The sequence below is a fragment of the Mastigoproctus giganteus genome, chromosome 7 (assembly GCF_048544385.1).
Source record: "Mastigoproctus giganteus isolate SK-2022 chromosome 7, ASM4854438v1, whole genome shotgun sequence".
Taxonomy (NCBI): Eukaryota; Metazoa; Arthropoda; class Arachnida; order Uropygi; family Thelyphonidae; genus Mastigoproctus; species Mastigoproctus giganteus.
In genome coordinates this window covers 57,560,938-57,584,407 of record NC_143581.1, presented here as the reverse complement: position 1 = coordinate 57,584,407, position 23,470 = coordinate 57,560,938, and the positions used below count along the sequence as shown (strand labels likewise).

The 23,470-nt window shown below is 37.8% G+C and overlaps 1 protein-coding gene across 1 annotated transcript in view; it reads left to right on the top strand.

The window, feature by feature from the left end:
- The window catches only part of RecQ4 (RecQ4 helicase), a 398,588-nt gene that overhangs the window by 131,306 nt on the left and 243,812 nt on the right, over positions 1-23,470 (top strand). Inside the window, exon 8 of the mRNA XM_090378321.1 lies at positions 12,436-13,586. Coding sequence (XP_090234447.1) covers positions 12,436-13,586 — 1,151 coding nt within the window. The remainder of the gene's footprint in view (positions 1-12,435; positions 13,587-23,470) is intronic.

Genomic DNA, 23,470 nt, shown 5'->3' with positions numbered 1-23,470 from the left:
AAAACCCACAGAATTCCAACTGTCAGTATTATCACAAATTCAGTAAAATCATGTTTAATATCCGTTTATAATAGATTTCAGTAACAGAAAAGCCTAATAAACGGACTGCTAATTGTTTTTGTTTAATGGTTGTGACCTCCAGAAATCTGACCCGACCATATGGTATAGTCGGAGAGAGAATCGCAGAGTAATCTCGAGCTGGCCTATTCAGTTGACAGCTGCAGCTAGTATTGTCCAAGCATACACCTTACCTCAGTTCTTTTGTGTATTTTTACTTGTTTTTATTTATTTTATTTTTTTGTGGTTTTGCGTTAACAGAAGATGGCAACAAAAAGAAAGTGTTACCGTGTCGATGGAACAAAATCTGAACGTGCTTTTTCGCATTGATAAGGGGGAAAGTTTAAAAAAGATCGCTCTCGATATAAGGGGTGGCAAAACAAACTGTTTCTGATTGGAAAAAAAATAGGAAAGCAATCAAACTTTCGTGCAAAAATAGTGGCCAAAGTCAGCTCAGGAAACAGAGCTATCATTAAGCAGGCAAAAAATGAAAATTTGGACGAGGCTTATACATTTGGTTTTGTCAAGGATGAGAGCAAGGGGTTCCTCTTTCAGGTCCAATCCTTCAATCAAGGGCTCTTAGCCTTAACGAAAAGTTAGGAGGTGATCCGGCTTATACTGCAAGTTTGGGGCGGTTATCAAGGTGGAAGGAGTGTCATGGAATCCGACATTTCGGAATTACAGATGAAAGTCTTTCTGGTGATTGTGTTGCAAGCGAAGAATTTAAAGTACAGTTTCTCAAGTTTATTAGTGAATAAAATTTAGTTCCATCACAAATTTTTAATGCTGACGAGACTGGTTTATTTTTCAAAATGTTACCCAAAAAAAGACTTGCCTCAAAACTTGACTCTTCAGCTAAAGGACATAAATCAAGAAAAGGAAATAGTGACATTGCTTTTGTGCAGTAACGCGTCCAGGAATTTAAAGTTACCACTGTTAGTCATAGGAAAATCTGCTAAGTCCTGCGCTCTTAAAAATATGAACTTAAATGCCCTCCCAGTACACGTCACAAAAATCAGCTTGGATAAGCTCAGCTCTTTTTAAAGATTGGTTTTTCATCTTGTTTGTTCCCTTAGTTAGAAAATATTTTAGGGCTCAAGGACTGGAATAAAAAGCAGTTTTATTCATTGATAACGCTCCAACCCACCCAGCAGAAGAACAACTGAGATCTGGAAACATATATATAAAATTTTTGCCACCCAACGTTACTACACTATAACAGCCTGGATCAAGGAGTTATAGAGGCTGTGAAGTGACGTTACAGAAAGAAATTGATGATCTCACTGTTTCCACAACAAGAGGTGCTTGAAGAAAAATCAAACTTTATGGACCTTCTTAAAAATGTCAACATAAAGACAGTCATTTATTTTTCTGCTGCAGCTTGGGACAAAACTAACAAGACTACACTTATCAAATGCTGGAAAAAATTTTGGCCTGATGTTCCAATGGAAAGATCAGAGGAAGAAATAGATATTTCTTCAGATCCTGATGACGGCAAGGATGATAATGATTTTGTTCAGTATTTCAATGTCTAGGGGGTTGTTCAGATGTAACAAATGAAGGCATTGCCCCATGGATAATGTCTGATAATTATCTAGGACATCAGATCCTCACTGAGGAAGACATCATGCAAGCATACTAGTCATCATCATTGTTGCAAGCTAATGAAGACAACTCCAATGATGAAGTGTGTGAGCAAACAACCGGCGCGAATCACACTGAAGCAACCGGAATGCTGGAGAAGCTACTGATTTATTTCAAGAGATAGGATGACACATCAGCTGGTGAGCTGATGAAGACCTTGAAGTGGTTGCGAGATCGTGCGGCCCAAAAGCAAGTTTCAGAATTAAAGTGCAAAAAAAAAAAAAAAAAAAAAAACAAACAAACAAACAAACATTAAGGACTATTTCAAGTAAACTTCTCAAAAATAGTTATTTCTTTTGTGTTGTAATATTTTTGTGTTTAATTTTGTGTAATATAATGTTCTACATTAAAACGTTATTGCTTTGTACAGTATTTTGTTTACTTACCATATTCTTTTACTTTTTATAATTTTTATTTTAAAATATTGTTTTATTAATTTAATATAAAACCAATTTAGTTAAAATTTTGTTATTTAGTAACTTTAAATAAAAACTGGAACATGAAAAGAAAGCTTCTGGTTAATCTGGACCTTCACTAATCCGGACCGAGTGTGGTCCTGTCAAGTAGGGATTAAGGGGGTTTTATTGTATAGACCATGGGTTCCCAAACTTTTGTCACTTCAGTCTTGTATTTAAAAGCCTATACTGTGGCACACAAAGAGTGATCATTACTGAACACAGTGAAGTCCTCACCATCTCAAAGTACACTTTAAGGTCAAGTCACACTAAAAATGCTGGGGCACACGGTTTGGGAACCTTGGATCAAACAGCATCTTTAATCCTAGTGAACACATCAAAAAATTTGTCAGAAGACACGTTTGTATACATGTATTTCAATTACTATTTAGTTTTGTTAAGAAAAAGCAAACAATTCATTAAAATGGTGAACTGAATTTTACTCTTTAATATAACACTTATGTTGGATAATAAGAACAAATAATATCTTTAGTAACAGCTGTCTGGTAATGCTTTCGAAGTATGGTAGCAAGTTTTGTTATAGAAAAAAGTATATACAGAAGACTCTCGATTTTCCTGGATAGATGGTAAAAAAAATTCCCGGATAATCAATTTCCTGTTTAATCCAAAAATACAGTAAGTTCCCGACATACTTAAGAGATACATTCCTGGACTGCTTAAGTCGAGTTTTACGTAACTCGGGAATGACTAAAAAATATTGCTACTATATCCCTGATATGCCAAAATTACAAAAACCAATGTCTAGGGGGTTGTTAGTATATCCTCACATAATATCCTCAGAAGAATTAAGAAAAATAGTTATATATTTTTAATTAGTTCAATTAAAAACTTTATCTGGGGACAGCGGTGAAGTAGCCAGAGTGGCACATAAGAAAACACGTGTTATTGTACTGTAAAAACTGATTTGTATTTTGTAGCCTTGGTTATTATAGTTGACCTCATTGGTGCCAATTGCTTCACTGCTTCGTGTATTCTGTCTTTCTACTTTATTGTGTTCACTGTTACTGCTGACAAATCTGAATTCTATGCGATATTAATGTTTGGCCATTTTTATACATCCTTATTATTTTAATTTTCTGATCCAACTCGATCGCTTTCCTTTTCTTGATAGATTTACTAGTACCACTGTCACTTATTCTCTTAGTAGGTACCATGATAACAATCAAAATTAAATTTTCTGAAAAAAACTTCACAGGGTTAAGGCAAAAACTCACTGTTATCATCCCATGCGAGCTCACATTTTACTAAAACATTTCTGGAGGTCACTGCCATAAAACAATAAAAACAATTTGCACTTTCCATGTTACTGGGCTTTTCTGTTAGTGCATCTAATTATAAATGGGTAGTAAACTTGATCTTATTGCATTTGCGATAATAGCAATAGCTGGAATTCTTTGGGTTTTTAAGTTATTATAGTGAAATGTGTGTCGTGTCCCCCTTCACTGAAATCTTCAGCCTAGAAACAGGTTTCTTGGGTCCTAAAATCATGTGGGATAAAATGTGTACAACTCCCAGGTGGAAAGTTACGATTCCTCATCTCTAAAGTGAAAACACCTGTTCCTGTGGGGGGGGGTTTATTGTTTTATTTTTATTCTTTATTATTATTTACTTTATTTACCTCATCTCTAAAGTGAAAACACCTGTTCCTGTGGGGGGGGTTTATTGTTTTATTTTTATTCTTTATTATTATTTACTTTATTTAAATAATTTCCTTTATAAATATCCTCTTTTTTTTTTTTAACCTGTTCCACAATGCTATAAGGGCTTATTAAATTATTCCCTGTACTCTACTGTGCCCCCTCCCCCGTTTAGTCCCCTCCCACTTTACACCTGACTTGTTTGTCTCCCAGAAGATTCTAGACTCTAAGGGGGTCTCAATATTTTTTTTCCTCTGGATTGGCTGAAGTTCAAAATGACTGACAGACTCTTAAGTACCAAAACATAATAATATTTATTGACAATATATATACATTTCCAATCAATAGCTACAATTGACTGTGAACTTTAATATGTGTAGCTTTGTTAGGCCGTTAGGCTTTATCTGTGTATATCTTTGTAATTCAAACTACAGAGTTTTCATACATATATATATATCATTATTTTCTTTGTGTGTCTCATCCTTGGGTTCTAACGGATCTAAGAGTCATTACATCTTATGATCCTTACATGAGTTTTCCGACCAATCAACTGTCCTAGTAGGTTTACAAGTGGCTTCCAGCATGGCAATAAACAATTTTAAGTAGCTATATATATATACATATTTATATCCCTTTCCAAAATCACCACGTATACATACATATATATAAATATATCTCAGTTAGCAAATCCTTTCCTCAACTACAGACAGACCTGTTCATCATTCATAATCAACAATAGTAATTAACCGTTTTCCCGTATCTAATCCTATAATCCTTTAACTAGCAGGGCACTCTATCAGCGTTTTATCCATTTAAAACAGTTACTATCACTCTGTGTTATACTCTCTATAAATCCAAATTCGCTATAATTTCATAATCAACTACAATCCTTAGTTACCTACTTTGTCATTCCCTCAAAATCAACTATTATCTCAAAGTATCCTTTCTACCCATTTATAAATCTTTATCTTAAAAACCTACACTTAATTTCACTACAGTTCTGTGGGCATGGTTACAATTACATTTAACTTTCTCTTATAGATTAGGTATTTCTTCTAGAGTCCTTCCTTTATAAACTTAAGTTTTGTTTCTTACTGAACTATCACTTACTCAGTTTCCAAGTGATTTTCCTATTCAGGGCTGCCATAACCATCAGCATAACGGCGTCGACTAAGAGGCGGGCGGTTGCTCATCCTTGGGCACTCTTCTTCCTTCGCTATAAATTTTATCGGCTTCTCACACTGCTGTAGTATACATTGGCTATGCAGACTATTCTTTCTTCCACATGGACACATTCCTTTTCCCAACTTTAGGCTTATGAAATTTCTCACAAAGAAAATTTCCTTCCCATTCTAAAACCATCTCCCCAAACTCAGCAACGACTCTGCCCCACGACTGTCTTCCTCTACGCACTTCCAAAGACTACCTCACACAACTGTCTTCCTCTACGCACTTCCAAAGACTACTTCAAAAAAAACTTATCCTTCTCCTTACTCTGAATTTCAAAATTTCCTACGCTTTTTCGTTCAGACCAATCGCTGACCAGTACATCCCTTCCCCTGTGATTCCCATTCGTCTCCAATACTCTTCCGTGGGCGTGTCTTTCATCCTTTTTAGAGAGGACTACTTGTTTCCAGCAATTCCTAGAATATTTTAGAAAGGCAACTGGAAATTCCTGTAATTTTGGAGTTTCTAGATCGTCTTTGTGTTTGCCCAGCTACGCCCTGTATTGGCCTTGATACACCTGTCGTTAATTGCCCCCGTGAAATTTTAAAGTGTGCACTTAAATATCATGAATACCCCCATTACTGAGCTCCATCTCTATCTTATTTATTTTTGTTTCAGCTCATTGTTCTTTAGGGCGAAATGTTAAATCTGATCTGAGCTCATTAACTACGGTCTGCTCCATCAGTGTTTCCTATTGTATCGCGTGTTCGAAACTCTTCCCCCCCCCGTTGCTACGTTAATCTTCCTCTACTTAAAGATAATAGGCGTAACGAGCACAATTAAACCTTGACTTATCTGAATTATCCTATACAATTTCAGTTATTAGTTTTTTGACCATATATATTTCAAATGGTTGTCTGTGTTAATATTCCTTAATAATTTTATTCAATATCAATAACCCTCATTTTTTTTTTTACAGTTGTAAGTAAAGGTCCTTACAATTCTTACCCTTCCCCCTAAAATTTATATCCCCATTATAAATTTTCCTACATGTTCTTGATTGAGAGCTTACTCTCCTGGCCTACTTTTAACAACACCCTACCTTCCCTTTCAGATCTGTCTCTAAACTCCCTCTGACTTCCTCACTCGCCTCTTACGCAATATTTACCTCTATGTAGTCCCTGGTAATCCACTCTTTTTCTTTTTCTCAACATCTCCCCTTGGCTCGTGTGAGTCTCGCCACTGCTCTCATCCCTGGCTTGACGGGGTGTTGCCTTCTTCCCTGGTCTACTTATTATGGACAACCTATCTTCTCTTTCTGTTCTATCACCAAGTACACGCCAACTCCTTTAATTGCCCTGCTAGATTTTCTATATACAATTATATACAAGACATTACTTAAACATATTTTAAGCTTCATTAAACTACTCCCATCCCATATTTTCATCGAATACTGCTCCTAAATACATTTGTTGTAGCCTGTTTGTCTCTTTCAACTTGAGGGCCCTTTCCCCATAGGAAGTTTCAGTTCTGTGGTCCCATGGCCATTCGATTCTTTTCGGCTCTGTTGATTCATTTACGAAGTTGTCATTCTTTTCACCTCCACTTTCTTCCACTTTATTTAACAGTTCGCTAACTTCATGTTTCTCTTCCCTTCGAGACGTTTTCCTTCCAGACTTTCTATTGACCCTTTCTCTCATTTCCAAAACTCCCACGTGTAACATCCTTCCACTTTCTCGACGCTTTCTCTCATTATTCTTATTAGTTTTGTTGTTCTTCTTCAATTCCCTTAATTCTTCTTGTGCAACCAGAACTTTATTAACAGTGTTTGCCTTATACCCTTCTAATTCTTTCACACTCGTTCCCTTTGAAGATTCCCCTCTCTCTGGCTCATACTGGGCTCTGCCGCCTGCCTTTCGCCTTCTGCCTACTTTATTACTCACAGGGGTATCACTATCGAAGTTAATGCTGCCACTTCCTACATCTATCTTGGCTCTTAATTTCTTTAGTAGGTCCGTGCCTAGTATTGCGTCATGTCGACGACTGTTTACTTTATTTGCCACTAAATATGAATGGGGCACCATGTTTTCACATCCCTGTATTCTTATCTTGTCTCTAACTACATAATCGGTGTGAATTTCTTCAGCACCTACCCCTTTCACAAGAAATTCGCGGCAACATCTCACATCTCCCTTATTTGACCCTTTGCAGTATCTGATGAGGTAATCCCACATTAAAATTGACCTCGAGGCTCCTGTGTCTACAAGAAATTTACCTGGTACCCCTCCTAAGCACCCCTTTACATATAACAGGTCTTTCTCCCTTCCGTTATCACTTACAGCGCCTAAAGATATATTTTTTCCTTTGGCTGTGCTTATGTGTAGTGCTTGTTCACGCCTCCCAGGGTTTTGCTCGTGGCGGTGGTTACTACTTCCCCGGTATCCCCCTTGCCTATTCCTGTGTGGACAATATCTTAGCATTAGCATTAGTAGAGGCATTTGATGCAAGAAAGCAAGCTTATGCAGCATCAGCCAAAAAAAAAAAAAAAAAAAACCCACTTCCACTTCACCCCTCTGTTCGTTCAAAATACCTGTCCAGCTGAGCCTTAAACTTATTTAGGCTGTCAACTTCCACCACAAGGGATGGAAGTCTGTTCCACCAACCAACCACCCGCTGGCTAAAGGCAAATTTCCGCACGTCTATCCTACATCTGTCTTTCCTCAATTTGAATTTATGCCCTCTCGGGTGATTTTTCTGAGCTAGAGGAAGAATCCCATCAGCATTGAGCATGCTTAAACCATTCAAGGCTTTATACACCTCTATCAGATCACCTCGTTGGTGCCTAGTCTCTAGACACTGTAATTTGCAAAACTTAGCCTTTCTTCGTAAGAGCACCCCTTTGTTCCATTCACTAATCTCGTTGCCCTTCTCTGTACTCGTTCCAGCAGCTCTACATCCTTCTTGAAATGAGGCCTCCAGACCTGTATACAGTACTCTAGGTGTGGCCTGACCATCGCCTTATACAATGGAATAATCACCTCCTTATCCCTGCTGGAAAAATTCCTGTATATCATTGACAATACTCCATGAGCTACTCTTGCAGCCCGTCTGCACTGCTCAGAGAACTTCATATCTGCCTGCACAACCACCCCCAAGTCCCTTTCATTCTCTACCACTGTCAGTGTAGTACCACAGAGTTGATACGTTGCTCTGGGGTTGCTGTTTCCCATGTGTAGTACTTTACATTTGTCAATGTTAAACTTCATTTGCCACCTCTCAGCCCATCTGCTCAACCTTTCCAGATCCTGTTGCAGCAGCATAGTGTCAGTAGTGTCCTTGACAACCCTGCCAACCTTTGTATCGTCTGCAAACTTGGACATTAAGCCGGATATACCATCATCAGTATCATTTATAAATACAGAAAACAATAATGGACCCAACACTGAGCCCTGAGGGACTCCACTAAAAACATTAGTCCACGATGAGCAGTGTCAATTGATTACCACTCTGTCTTCTCCCCCTCAACCACCCCTTTATCCATAGCAGCAATTTGCCTCCAATGTCACACTGCTCCAATTTGTGTAGCAGTCTTCCATGTGCAACAGTATCAAAAGCCTTTCTAAGATCCAAGTATATAATATCAAAGTTATTCCCTGCATCCAGTTCTTTTGTGACTGCATCATAGTATCCAATCAAGTTGGTCAGGCAAGACTTCCCCTTAACAAAACCATGCTGTGTCTGAGCTATAACTGAAGTCTTGTCTAAACGATCCTGCAGTGCTTCTTTAACCAGTGCCTCCATTAATTTTCCTGGAACAGAAGTTAAGCTCACAGGTCTATAATTACTTGTGTCAGCCTTTGATCCTCCTTTGTGAATTGGGGTCACATTTGCACATTTCCAGTCTATGGGTACCTCCCCTGAGTCCAAGGAAGCTCTCATAATTATGGCTAAGGGTTTGCTTACTTCCTTTGCTGCCTCCTTTAATATAACTGGATAGATCCCATCCACCCCGGGTGCCTTTCTTGTGTTTATCTTCAACAGTTTCTCCACTTTACTACCAGTTATTTCAAGATTCTGTAGCTTACTGCTAGAGTTGAATACACCTCTGGCATTCCCCTCGCTGAATAACTCCTCATGTGTGAATGTCGATGCAAAATATTCATTTAGTTTGTTAGCTACCTGAGCAGGATCATCAACACTTGACCCATCAATATCAAGTGGACCAATCTGATTCATCCCCTTCCTTCTAGAGTTTACATAAGTAAAGAACTCTTTGCTGTTTTTCTTTGCATCCCTTGCCAAGGATTTCTCGTAATCTGCCTTCGCCTGCCTAACCTCCTTTGTAACTTGGTTGCATATCAACTTGTATCTATCATAGGCTTCTGTGTCATGTGTTAATTTGTATGTATCCCATGCATTTTTCTTCTCTGCCATATGCCTCATTAGTTCATCTGACATCCATTTTGGCCTAAACCTTGAACAATATTTCTTAGTTGGTATGTAAAACCTAGTAGCTTCCAAGATAAGTTCTTTGAATGCTTCCCATTTTGAATTTGCTGTTGGTAACATCATCAGTTGGTCCCACTGTATAGAATTTAAATACTGTCTCAGTCCATCGTAGTCGCCTTTACGGAAGCAATAACCCTTCCCTTTACCCCTAATGGTAGTTACCTCTTTGAGTAAATCCCACTTCAGCACACTGTGATCACTGCCACCTAGTGGTTCATTTATCTGCAGATTCTTAATGCATGAAGAGTCACTGCTGATAATCAAATCAAGAGTATTACTCCCTCTAGTTGCCTCCCGAACATGCTGATGTAGAAAACAATCATCCAATAAATCCACAAAAGCCCTGCTAGTGTGTGAGTAACCAGCCCCCAAATTCCAGTCAATATCTGGGAAATTAAAATCTCCCATTATAAGACACTCTGATTTACTGGCCCACTCTATTTCCCCGTACAGTTCCTTATTATACTCATCAGAGTCATTAGGCCTATAGCACTCCTACTATCAATTTTGATCTCCCAATGTTTATGTCACACCAAACTGACTCCACACTGCACTATCCAGCGATGTCGACTGGCTTCACTTCCTTGGTTTTTATGTGTTTCTTAACTAATAGCATAACCCCTCCCCCTTCCTTGCGCCTCCGTAGCCAGGTGGGAAGGAGCAGCAGTGCGTAGCACACGCTTCTTGATTAGCCCGGGGTTCGAGCCTGTCACCACCAAATACGGAGGATGCGGAAAGGTCAGGGAATGACCACCGCATATCCCGGAGCAATATGGCCTTAGTTGCTAATGCTCCTAAAAACAAACAAACAAACACCCCCCCCCCCCTTCCTATCCTGTCTATCCTTTCTGTAGACGTTGTACTCCCCAAATTGCAGTTCTGCATCCCTTATATCTGTGTGACACCACATCTCTGATATCCCAACAATATCTGCCTTCGATGTTTTGAGCAATACCTCAAATTCATCAAATTTATTTACTAAACTCCTAGCATTGGTGTACACGCAAGTATACCTGCACCTGTTTCTATTCTTAGCTACCCTAACACAACCCATGTGTTTACTTGTACCGCAATGGCTCCCAGCAGTCTCTGAAATACCATGCATCTTGTTTTTCAGGCTTCTGCTCATTCTAATAGAAGCAGTGCAACAATTAACCATCACATCACGCAGTTCATATACATGACTCGCAGTACATGTCCTCGTGTTCCACACTCTTAACTGCCAGTTTGACTGATGAAGGTTAACAAACTAACCGAAAGCTTTTGTAGGTATTTAATTTAATATATGTGTGTGTTCCAATTAATATTAAACTTGTCATTATTTATGCTGTCTCCCATTCGCTCTGTGTCACGCAATAATCCACAATAATAATAATGAATCCAGAGTGCACAGGCCTCTTTATTCATAAATAATCCTGTTATTTTGTGGGCTTCGAACACACAAGTTTAATGACTGTATAATAGTGATAATGTCTATGTTAGATAGGGAGGTTGGAAAAGAGAAAAAGGAGAGTGGTATAGGGACCTGATATAATATTGAATTTGTCCTGCACAGAAGACCATTTAATAATTTTGTCTGCAGGCCAGTTTAATGTGCACACTCATACTATTAAAAAAAACAGGGAGTGGTGGTGAAAGAGTATAGTCATATAATATGGGATAAGAATCTTATCCCATATCCTTTACCTTTCGGTTTTGTTATTTTGAATTACTTCATAGAATTTATTACCATTAAGTAGATAATAATGTTTTATACCATTAGAAGGTTAAAAGTAATTTATTCTGTTCATTTAGAAATGTTACTTAGACCATTAGCTAGTAAAAAATAAATAAAACATAAATTGTTCTTTTTATGCTGTGGCATGACTACTAGGAGAGAGAAGGGTATAATTAATTATTTTACCCTTAACAGGAACAATTAATATGACCTTTAACTATATTTATCAGTCAACACTGGCTTCAACCACAGTCCACTCAAATACATGCTCTACTGCACTCTATGGCCATAGTTGCCGATGCACGTAATAAATCCCTAAACCAACAACAGCAATCTACTGCAATCTTATGCTTGACCACTTGGCTGTGGCAGGCCTCCTAACTTAGGATTCTGTACACTGCTTGTCTCCTTTTAATGGCCACATAGAGGAACTTGCCTGTTAACAGGAAATACCAGCTTTCCAGGGCGCCTCCGTAGCCAGCAGTGTGTAGCACACACTTCTTGATTAGACCAGGGGTTTGAGCCCGTGACCACCAAATACGGAGGATGCGGAAAGGTCAGGGAATGACCACTGCATATCCCCGGAGCAATATGGCTGTAGTTGCTAATGCTCATAAAAACCAAATAACATAACAACCAGCTTTCCAGCCAAATGGGTGGAGAGGGGTGAAATACAGTTGGAGGTCAGCATTACTTAACTAAATGTCCTTGGTTTTTTTTTTTTTTTGTTAGTTGTTGGCGCATCTGCTTCTGTGGCCATATTGCACCTCCCAAGGTTTTTGCATTTTCTACTCTGATCCAAGCCCGAGGCGGGATTCAAATGCACGACCTTTGGGTTGCCAGGCAGGCACTTTACCCACCCAGCTAGCCTGGTTGGCAGTGTCCTTGTTGGACAGAATAATTTCTTTTATTCCAAATAGTTGGCAAGTAAATAACTTGCATATTGTATCACGTATGTTAATAAATATAAATGAGTAACATCATGGAAAATTAATTTAGATTATCATTATATAAAGAAAGGTTTCGAATTCTAGCCAAACTGATCCAAAATTCTATTGAGGACACAGGTATGAATGTGCTTACTTAGCACATTTAATTTTTTTTTCCAGTTTGATTTTATTAAATTGAATTTAAACTTAAGTTTTCTTCCTCCTTCATTGTTTTATTTTAGATTTTAGAAGTATTAACTTCTTTATAAAAAGGATTTATTTATTTTTATTTTTTCCAGAAATTGTTAAAGACAAGTGACAATAAGAAGCTAGCTTTGTTCAAAGCTAAAAGTACTCAACAAACTCAAAGGCCACAAAAGGAAGAAAGATCTACCATAAGGGAAGAAATAGTCAGCAAATGTCAGAATAGGCTACTTCAAAGTAATCAACCAGACACACATTCACAAAATGGAGTGAATACTATTATTCACACAGAATTTTCCAAGAAGGATTTATTTAAGAATGAAGAGCCAAGTGTAAACCAGTCAAAATATTCACTTAATATCGTACCTACCAATTCTAGAACTCCTTGTTTGGCAAATTTTGTTTCACCTCTATACTTGAAACAAAAATGTGAAAGATTGCTTCACCAAAAACCCAAAATTGATCAGAGGTGGCTAGAGAGATGTGATCCGGAATGTAAAATATCACCTATCGATAGTGAATTATCTTCTGCAGATAATTTAGTAAATGCTTGTAGAGATGGTGTTGATATTGAAGAAAATGAGGTTTTTAGAGATGCAAATGTTAGTCAAGTAATACAAGACAGAGAAAATTCTGAAGCCACAGCCAGAGAGTGCGGTACTGAAGACAGAGATCACATTAAATCTGTTTCATTCTCTGAAGCTGTACCTCCAAGTAAAAGTGAATTTAAATCAAAGTTAATAAACATTTTTGATAAATATAGTGAATTAGCAGTAAGGACAGAGAAAGAAATTCAAGTAATAGATAGTAACTTAGTTAAATTAATTAAGGGAGAAGTGCTTTATTCAGAACATATACCTAGATCTGTAGATACAGAAAATATGGTGTATGTTAATGAATTTCAGACTACTAATGATCAATCCATACAGAGAGTAGCATGCTCTCAGAATCAAGAGGTGAAACAAGGAAGAATATTTAATATGAACATAGAGGAATCAAGTAAAATAAATCAACAAAAAACAGAGAGTACTAAAATAGAGAAACTTGCACCGAAAAAGCCACTTATTCAAACAACAGGTTTTATGGTTGCCCGACACCGGGCAGATATTGCAACTACAAAATCAGAGCAATTTGAAGTGAATGCTGGTCCTCAGAATAAATTTTTACCTGATACATCGAGATTACCGCCCGCTGTTAGAATTAAAATGTCTTTCACTCCAAATTCAAAATCGAGGCGTATTGAAAGGTGAGGTTTTTAATAATTTGAATAAATTAGGGAATATTTATTTCTCATTAGGAATTAAAACAGTAGGATATATATATCAATTTTGCCAAATTGATACTTTTAAATGTATCACATCCTCTTAATGTGTTAAACTTTGAGGGGTCAGACGTGTTCAGTAGGGGCCAGACGTGTTCAAAGCCGCTAAATGGATTTTTCTTATTTATTGATTTGAAATTATTGTTTTTCTAAAACTTTTGATTTAAATTTAGTAGTATAGCATTATTTTGTGATTTGCTGATTAATTTGGTGTATTTATTCTTTACTCGGCCTTGCAATTGCATAAAAGTATTGGTAAGGGTATCCACGTGTTACGTCGAAACTCCGCTGAACGATAAGTTTTTTAGCCATATTTAGCCACTTATTGAATATTTTTTACATCAAGTTATTCTTTGTAAGTAGCTTATAGACCTATTAAGGATCGTTAGTTTATTCTGAATTGACACAGCGAGATTTGAAAGTTAATTAATACTTAAGGCCTCCGTAGCCGAGTGGGCAGGAGTGGGAGTGCAGTAGCACACGCTCTTTGAGTAGACCGGGGTTCAAGCCCCTGACTGCTGAATACGGTCGATCTGCCAACCCGTACTGGACCAGCGTGGCAGATTATGGTCCATTTCCCTCAGCATGAATTGTTGAGGAGGCTTCCACCCTGCAGTGGGTTGATAATGGCTGCACTTTTTTTTTTTTTTTTTTTTGTGTCCATAGATTTACCCTTCGTAACTTCCCGCCTTTGTCTTTGTCATACGATCGTTATATATCGAACCTAGATAGCGTTAGTATAGTACAGGTTATAATATTTTCAGTGATCGGTAAAATCTATTAAACTTGTTGAATTTCGTTGGCATTTAAATTGTACTTTTAACTAAATACATATACCGACTTAGATTACAAACGTAACATAATTAATTAATACATAACTGATACGGAAGTTATATAAAGGGAACTCGGAGATAATTAATATTTGACACTAAAAAATATATATCCCGTTATAACTGTGTTGGGAGATAAGTTAGGGTTATAAACTGAAATTGAAATTCTTATTTAAATTAAAAGAAATCATGACTCAGACCAGAGCAGCAAAACAAAAGGCTTAAGCCAATGGAAGTGCTGTGGCTCAGAGGAGAACTGAGGGGGGCAGTTGCCTTCTGAATCACAGCCTTCTAAAATGCACAGCTTGCATGATGTTTGTGGAGCATTCAGGTATGGGACATGATATTGCCATGGGGAATGTCTTTGTGTGTGCGTGATGCAAGGAGTGTATCGAAATCAGGCAACAACTTAGCGTTCTTATGGGCCTATATGAGAGCTTGAAGGACAGGGTGGATGCCCTCGAAGGAACTAAATTGAGGGGCCCATCAGGCTCTCAGCTGCCCACATCAACGCCAGAGCTTGTACTTGGCCATCGCGCAACACAGCGGCAACCCCCAAGGCAGAATGCGCTGGTCCCAAAGGAACTAGTAGTTGTTGGTGACTCTGTTGTCAGGGAAACGGGGAACATGCTTTGTAAAAAGGATATGTGGAACAGGACCAGGGTATGTCTGCCAGGGACAAAGGTTGATGACGTAGAGCAGATATCATCTTTTAAGGGCACAAAAGGTGATATAGTTGTACACGTTGGCACTAATGATATCAAGAGTAGGAGACCGGCAGAATTGCTTAACAAGTACAGGTAACTGTTGAAAAAAAGGCATGAAATAGGGTTGAATTTGAAAGTGTCTGCAATTCTGCCCAGACACGATAGGAGGGAGTATATGATGAGAGCCTTGTCGATCAATTCGGCCCTGGAAAGATTGTGCAAGGCTCAAGGGGTAGAATTTTTTTCAGCCTGGACTGTACTTGTTAACAGGAGAGATTGCTTCTACAGGGATGGGATACACTTAAATAGAAAGGGTGCAAGAATATTTGCTGATGCTATCGAGGCAGTGTTAGGTGGGTCGGAAAACTGCTAGCTTGGGGGTAGACAAAGACAAATAGATTAACAGTAGCCACTGGCAGAGGTGAAAGAGATTCTTGCATTGCTTCTATTGGAATGAGTAGAAGCCTGAAAAACAATTAAGGTATAATATTTTAAGGGGAGAAGACAGAGAGTGGTAATCAATGGACACTGCTCATCGTGGACTAATGTTATTAGTGGAGTTCCTCAGGGTTCAGTGTTGGGTCCGTTGTTGTTTTCGGTGTTTATGAATGATATTGATGATGGGATATCAAGTTTAATGTTCAAGTTTGCAGATGATACAAAGGTTGGCAGGGTTGTTAAGGACACTACTGACGCTATGCTGCTGCAACAGGATCTGGAAAGGTTGAACAGATGGGCTGAGAGGTGGCAAATGAAGTTTAACATTGACAAATGTAAAGTACTACATATGGGAAACAGTAACCCCAGAGCAACATATCTACTCTGCGGTACTACACTGACAGTGGTGGAGAATGAAAAGGACCTGGGGGTAATTGTGCAGGCAGATATGAAGTTCTCTGAGCAGTGCAGACGAGCTGCAAGAGTAGCTCATGGTGTCTTGTCAATGATATACAGGAATTTTTCTAGCAGCGATAAGGAGGTGATTATTCCCTTGTATAAGGCAATGGTTAGGCCACATCTTGAGTACTGTATACAGGTCTGGAGGCCTCATTTCAAGAAGGATGTAGAGCTGCTGGAACGGGTACAGAGAAGGGCAACAAGATTAGTGAATGGAACAAAGGGTTGCTCTTACGAAGAAAGGCTTAAGTTTTGCAAATTACAGAGTCTGGAGACTAGGCACCGGCGAGGTGATCTGATAGAGGTGATATAAGGCTTTGAATGGTTTGAGCATGCTCAGTGCCAATGGGATTCTTCGTCTTGCTCAGAATAATCTCCTCAGAGGGCATAAATTCAAATTGAGGAAGGACGGATGTCGGATAGATGTGCGGAAATTTGCCTTTGGCCAGCGGGTGGTTGGTTGGTGGAACCGACTTCCATCACTTGTTGTTGAAGTTCATAGCCTAAACAAATTTAATGCTCAACTGGACAGGTATTTCGAATGAACGGAGGGGTGAAATGGGAGTGGTGTGTGTGTGTGTGTTTTTTTTTTGGCTGATGCTGAATAAGCTTGCTTTCTTGCATCATATGCCTATGCTAATGCTAATATTGGCAAACCAAATCAGGAACCAATTAATGTTTAGAAGCATTTATGTACGAAGCTTTATTGCTGCTTTTCAAAATTTCACAAAGAAACTTACTCTACAGGAGCACAAGTGTTCTGCCTTTAGCAGAACAGTAAAAAAAAAAAAAAAAAATTTTTTTTTTTACTGTTTTAAATTGATTATTAATTATGTAGTATAGAACATTATTTTATGAGTAGGATAGCTTCCTTTTGTATGTAGCAAACCAGGTTTGCCCAATGCTACATACAAAATGAGGCTATGCTTACTTTATAGTAATGTTTTATAGCTCTCATAGCACAAGACTTTACCCCTGAGTTTACTTGTGTGATATAATTAAGTTTTCTTATCGAGAGATCAAATAATTAAAATTTTCCTATCTTATCACAATTTAATTGTATGCAGGACCTATGCATTGCTTACTCTAATTGTTTTGATGCAATGCATTGTTTATAGGTTCTAATACCTCTTGTGTTTGGGGTTCTCATAAAAAAAAAAAAAAAAAAAAAAAAGACAAATTAGGCAGATTGGTGGAGAAGTGGCAAAATTAAGTTTAACATTGACAAATACAATGTGTACTGCATATGGAAAGCAGTAATTCCACATTAATACCAGCTTTGTGGTACCATATTTCAAGGCAGTGGAGAATGAGAAAGACTTAGGGGAATTGTCCAGTCAGATATGAAGTTCTCTGAGCAATGTAGACAGCTGCCTAGACAGCTCCTGTAGTTTTTTCAATGATACAGAGGAATTTTGCTAGCAGGGATAAGGAGTGGATTATCCCTTTGTATAAGACAATCTTTAGGCTACATCTTGAGTACTGCATGCAGGATTAGAGGCCTCATTTTTTGGAAGGATGAGGATCTGTTGAATAGGTGTAGAAAAGGGTTAAGAGATTGGTGAGGGGTAACAGAAGGGTGCTCTTACCAAGAAAGCTTCAGTTTTGCAAATTGCTGCATCTGGAGACTTGGCACCTGTGAGTAGATCTGATTGAGGTATTTAAACTCAGACCCCATACTCAGACCATGCACACATGAGAGAGCACAAATTCAAATTGAGGTAGTAGTAGGGATTGCCTTTTTCCCGGATTTCGGTAATCCCGGGATATAAAAATGTTCTTTTCCCGGGATTATTGTAGGTGGAATTAAAACTGAAAATTTCACAGCATTTTATTTATTCACACATATATATAAACTACAAATTGAAACGAATTCATAACTTACTTTTCAGAAACTTAACATGTTCTTTTTAAACCTTTATAGACTAGTGACTATATTGTTAAACAAAAATTTATTTCACTTTAGTTTATTTTGAAACTGATTTGGGAATTGACATGTAATATGAACATAAGAAACACAGGCAATTTACACTTTTATCGCTGAGTCTAGTTCTAAGTTTGGTTATAAATAGTCCTGCAGCCGAAAAGGACCTTTCAGCTTTTACACTTGTTGGTGGTATGGATTCGAGAGCATCCATTAATTTTAATACATTTGTTGTTTTTTCACCAGTTGCCTCAAAGATTTCGAACTCCGTGGATATATTCTTTGCAAGTAATTGACCTTCAGCTTCATGTTGAGGGTCTTTAGAAACACATTCAGTTTGTTTTTTGATTTGACGTGCCAATTTCTCACAAAGCGTCTGCTGTCTTTCGCTCTCACTGTCACACTCTTTCTCAAAGTCGGAATGTGACGAATCAGATTGCGATGATTCAGAAGAGGAAAACCCAAGATGAGTTATTATTCGTTTTGCTGTAACCAACAAGGCTGACTTGTTTGGAAATGGTTGCAATTCGGTTTCTACTATTTTTATATTTCTTTTATAATGCGTTTTTCCAGTTTTTATATAGGTCAATAATCCAACCAAAGCTTTTTGCCTTCTCTCGTTTATCCTTAAAATTAGTGCTTCCTGAACTTTTCTCGAAAAGATAGAATTTTGCTCAGAAAGTTCTTGTATGATGAAAGAAAAAACTCCCTCTGCAGTAAGAAGTGTCGCATCACGACTTCAAAGGTTTTGCGATCCGATTTCAACGGGTTTCAACACACACACAAGGTCATTAAGAGCTGTATACTCGGCTTCACATATTGTATTTTTCATGTTATATTCAATCATTGTTTTTTCAATTTGTGATTTTAACTGTAAGAATCGATCTAACATGGCTACCAAACTGTTCCATCTAGTTTTAGAATCGAGTACTAGGCTTAAATTTTCTTGCTTGAATAAATATTTAACATAATTCTGAAGAGTATAATTTTCAAGGGAGACTTTCGAACCATTCGCACAATCGTTCTAACTTTATTAATGATATTAGCTATGTTTAATGCACCGGAGAATAGGTCATCTCTGAAATCACATTTTTGTTCCTTATCAGGATTGTTTTCGAAGCTTAGATTTGAATCGTAATTTTCCGTTTCATCCTCTTCTAAATCTTCCTCGCTGTCTTCAGTTGTTTCTACCTCAATTACACCTTCCGAATCATTCCGTCTCTTGTGTAGAACGTCGCATATTGCAAGGTGTATACCGTGGGCATAGCAAAGCTGATGTTCACAATCTATCAACTGTCCGAATTTCACCATAACACTCGCCCCATCCATTACGCACGCAACTATATGATGCTCTAGTGATAATTTAAACTCCAATAACTTCTGTTTTACTTCTTCAACCATTTTTTCGGCATTTATCCTGCCATTTAATAGCAATCATTCCTAGATTCCAAAATTTGTCTTTATCTTGATGAACATTGATATTTAAATAACGTTTGTTTTTAAGCGACGAATATTCGTCTAGAGAAAGGCTAAATCTCTTACCATTTTTTTAATGATTGTTCAGTTTCTTTTATTATATTTTCTTTGATAATATTATACTGTTTATACACTAATTGCATAACATGATTGGGATTTTTAGGAAGAAGCAAACCTTTTTCACTGAATGCTTGCTGAATAAATTCACTTTTATATATGGCACTGATAGGAAATCCATCTACAGCTACAAGCTTTGCAATGATTTCTTCTTTTGTGTCTTTCTTTAAAAAAACTAAACAATGTTGGCTGAGAATGAACACTTTTTAAACATTTCGAAGAGCTTTCTACAGATTCATCCCCTGCAGAACATTTGAGGTTACAATCATTTGCTGACGTAGGCGTCTCAATAGAATGTTTAGTTTTTAAATGCCGAAGCAAGCCACTTGTAGAAAAACCTCTACATTTGAGTATTGCACCACAATGACTACACTTTGCTTCTTCATTATTATTACATTTAATGAAGTACTGCCAGACAAATGTTTTTGATCTCTCCATCGTCACAAAATATTAAAACAATAAAATATATATAAAGCGGCTTAACTGCAAGAGGATCTTTCTAGGACAAATGACATGTATAATCGTGAACGTGTACAAGAGCTCGAGTTGCCTCAGTCGAGAAGAGTCGAGACTCTAGAAATGACAACGATGACATTACAGAGATATGTAAGAAAGTGCTGGCCTTTCACTTTCTGCTTTATATATATATATAGTTTGCAAATGTAATGTATGAAAATAAATATTTTTCTAAATTAAAATAATACACATCTTTATTGCTGACGATATCTCAAATTATGAAGAAACTATTTATCTTGCCAGCGCACGATGATCGCATATATATATTTATAATGTGTGCGTAAGACTGTAAGTATTGATTATTAAAGTTAGTAATTCAGACCGGGAAATCCTGGGATAAAGAAAATTTCCCAGGATAAATCCCGCAGCAAAAATCAACCGGGATCCCGGGAAACAATCCCTAGGTAGTAGTTAGTAGTAATGGCAAATGATACTAGAAAGCAAGCTTATATAGCATCAGCCGCAAAAAAAAAAAACAGTTCACCAATCTGTACCCTCCAAGAATTTGTCTAGTTCTCCATTGAATTTATTCAACCCATCCACTTCCACAACAACAGATGGAAGCCTGTGCCAACAAATAACCACCCGCTCGCTAAAGGCAAACTTTCTCATATCTATCCTGCAACCATCCTTCTTCAGCTTGAATTTATGGCCCCTTATGTATGTAGTCTCAGCAAGTGGAAGAATATTCAAGTTACTCAGTCCCATTGGCTGAAGACAAACTTCCTCACATCTATCCTGAATCATCCTCAACTTGAATTTATGGCCCCTCATGTGTAGTTCCACAAAGTGAAAGTATAATTCAGCCTACTCAATCCATTCAAGGCTTTAAACACCTCAGTCAGATCTCCCTGTGGGTGTCTGACCTTGAGATGCTGCAATTTGCAGAACTGAAGTCTTCCAAGGTAAGAGCACCCTTTTGTTCCATTCACCAATCTGGTTGCCCTTCTCTGCACCTGTTCCAGCAGATCTATATCACTTCCTGAAGTGAGGCCCCATACCTATGTACAGTACTCAAGGTGTGGCCTAACCATGGCCTTATACAAAGGGATAATAACCTCCTTATCCCTGCTAGCAAAGTTTCCATATATCATTGACAAAACCACATGAGCTGTCACAGCAGCATGTCTGCACTGCTCAGAGAATTTGTCTGACTGCACGGTTACCCCCCCCCCCCAGTTCTTTTTCATTCTCCACTACTCCGGGGTTACTTCTGCCCATGTGCAGTACCTTGTATTTATCAATGTTAAACTTCAACTGCCATTTCTCAGCCCATTGACCCAGATTTCCTGGATCTTGTTACAGTAACTCATCCTGATGACTGTCGTTAACCAACTTGCCAACTTTTTTATCATTTGCAAATTTAGATATTAAGCCTGATATACCTTCATCAATATCATTGATAAATATCGAAAACAACAATGGATCCTGCACTGAACCCTGGGGAACTCTACTAATAACATTAGTTCATGAAGAGCAGTGCCCAATGATAACTACTGTCTTCTTTCGCTTAACCATCCCTTTATCCACAACAGTAACTTGCCTTTAATGCCACATTGCTCCAGTTTGTGCAGCAGTCCTGTGCAACAAAAGCTTTACTGAAATCCAAGTATATAATGTCAAAATTATTTTTTGCATCCAGTTCTTTGGTCATTGCATCATAGTAACCTATCAGATTGGTTAGATAAGGCTATTCCTAGACAAATCCATGCTGTGATTGCAGTATAATTGCATGCCTGTCCAAATGGTTCTGCATTACTTCTTCAGCCAGTGATTTCATTATTTTCACTTGAACATACATTAAGCTAACAGGGCTGTAATTACTCATGTAACCTTTTGATCCCCCTTTATGTATTGTGGATATATTCGCACATCTCCAGTCCATAGGGACTTCCCCTGAATCCAAGAATGCTCTTATAATTATGGCTAAGGGTTTGCTTTCCTACTTTGCTGCTTCCGTTATGGTAATTGGATAGATTCCATCTGCCCCAAGTTCCCTTTTTTTTGTTCATCTTCAACAATTTCTCCACTTTCTTTTCAGTTATCACAAAGTCATTTTTCTCTTCATTAGAGTTTGATAAACTTCTGTCATCCCCTTCCCTGCCGAATTTCTCATTTGTGAAATAGATGCAAAATATGTATTCAATTTGTCTGCAACCCGAGTAGATTCATCACGTGGCCCAATGTGATTCAACCCCTTCCTTCTACAGTGAATATAAGCATAGAAGTCTTTGCTGCTGTTCTTTGCATTCTTTGCCAGAGACTTCTCATAATCTGCCTCATTAACTTGCCTAATCTCCTTTGTGACTTTATTGTAATTTATTGTAATTCTTTATTTTACAGAAGCCTAATGGAGATGTAATTTCTATCTCCATTAGGCTTCTGTATCATCTGATAATTTATTTGCATCCCATGCACTTTTCTTCTCTGCCACGTGTCTGAATAGTTCATCTGATATCCATTTAGGACTAAGCCTTGAGTAGTATTTCTTTGTTGGTATAAAAAGTTTAGTAGCTTCTTTGATTACTTCCCATTTAGATTTTGCTGTTGGTAACACACAGTAGACTGGAATGCAAGAAGTTTTATTTTGGCTAGCGAGTTATAAATAAGTTAAATTGGAATAAGTTACGTACATGGTTGGTTGAGGCAGGTAGTTTGGGGAAATCTGGATAGTAGGAGGAGAGAAATGCATAGGTTGTCTATTTCCTTTTATTTTATTATTTATTAATTATTTATTTTATTTAAAATTATTATTATTATTATTTTGCTGGGTTTTTTTGGCTCAGACAGCATAAGCCTTAGGCTTCCTTGCATCATATGGGTATTACTAATACTAATTTATAAACTGTCTGAGACCACTGTAGTCACCCTTATGAAAGCAAAAGCTTTTCCCTTTACCCTTGACAGTAGTTATGTCTTTAATTAAATTTCACATTAGTACACTATGGTTGCTGCCAGTGGCATATCCAGGTATCATTGCAAGGGGGCATGGTGACCAGGCTTTTGAGTTTTTTTTTTTTTTTTTTTAAATATAACTTCTCCTGCATTCTTTTTCTTTAATTTCAAATTTTTGGTAAAGGGGAGCATATGCTCACCCCTGAATATACTCCTGATTGCTGCCACCCAGTGGGTCTTTTTCCTGCAGATTCTTAATGCATGAAGAATAACTGCTGATAACCAGATCAAGAGTACTGCTTCCTCTTGCTCTCTAACATGCTGCTGCTGTAGAAAAGTCATCCAAGAAATCCATAGAAGTTATGCTAGTGTGTGAGTGATCAGCCCACCAATTCCAGTGAACACGTGAAAAGTTAAAATCTCCCATTATGAGACATTCTGATTTGC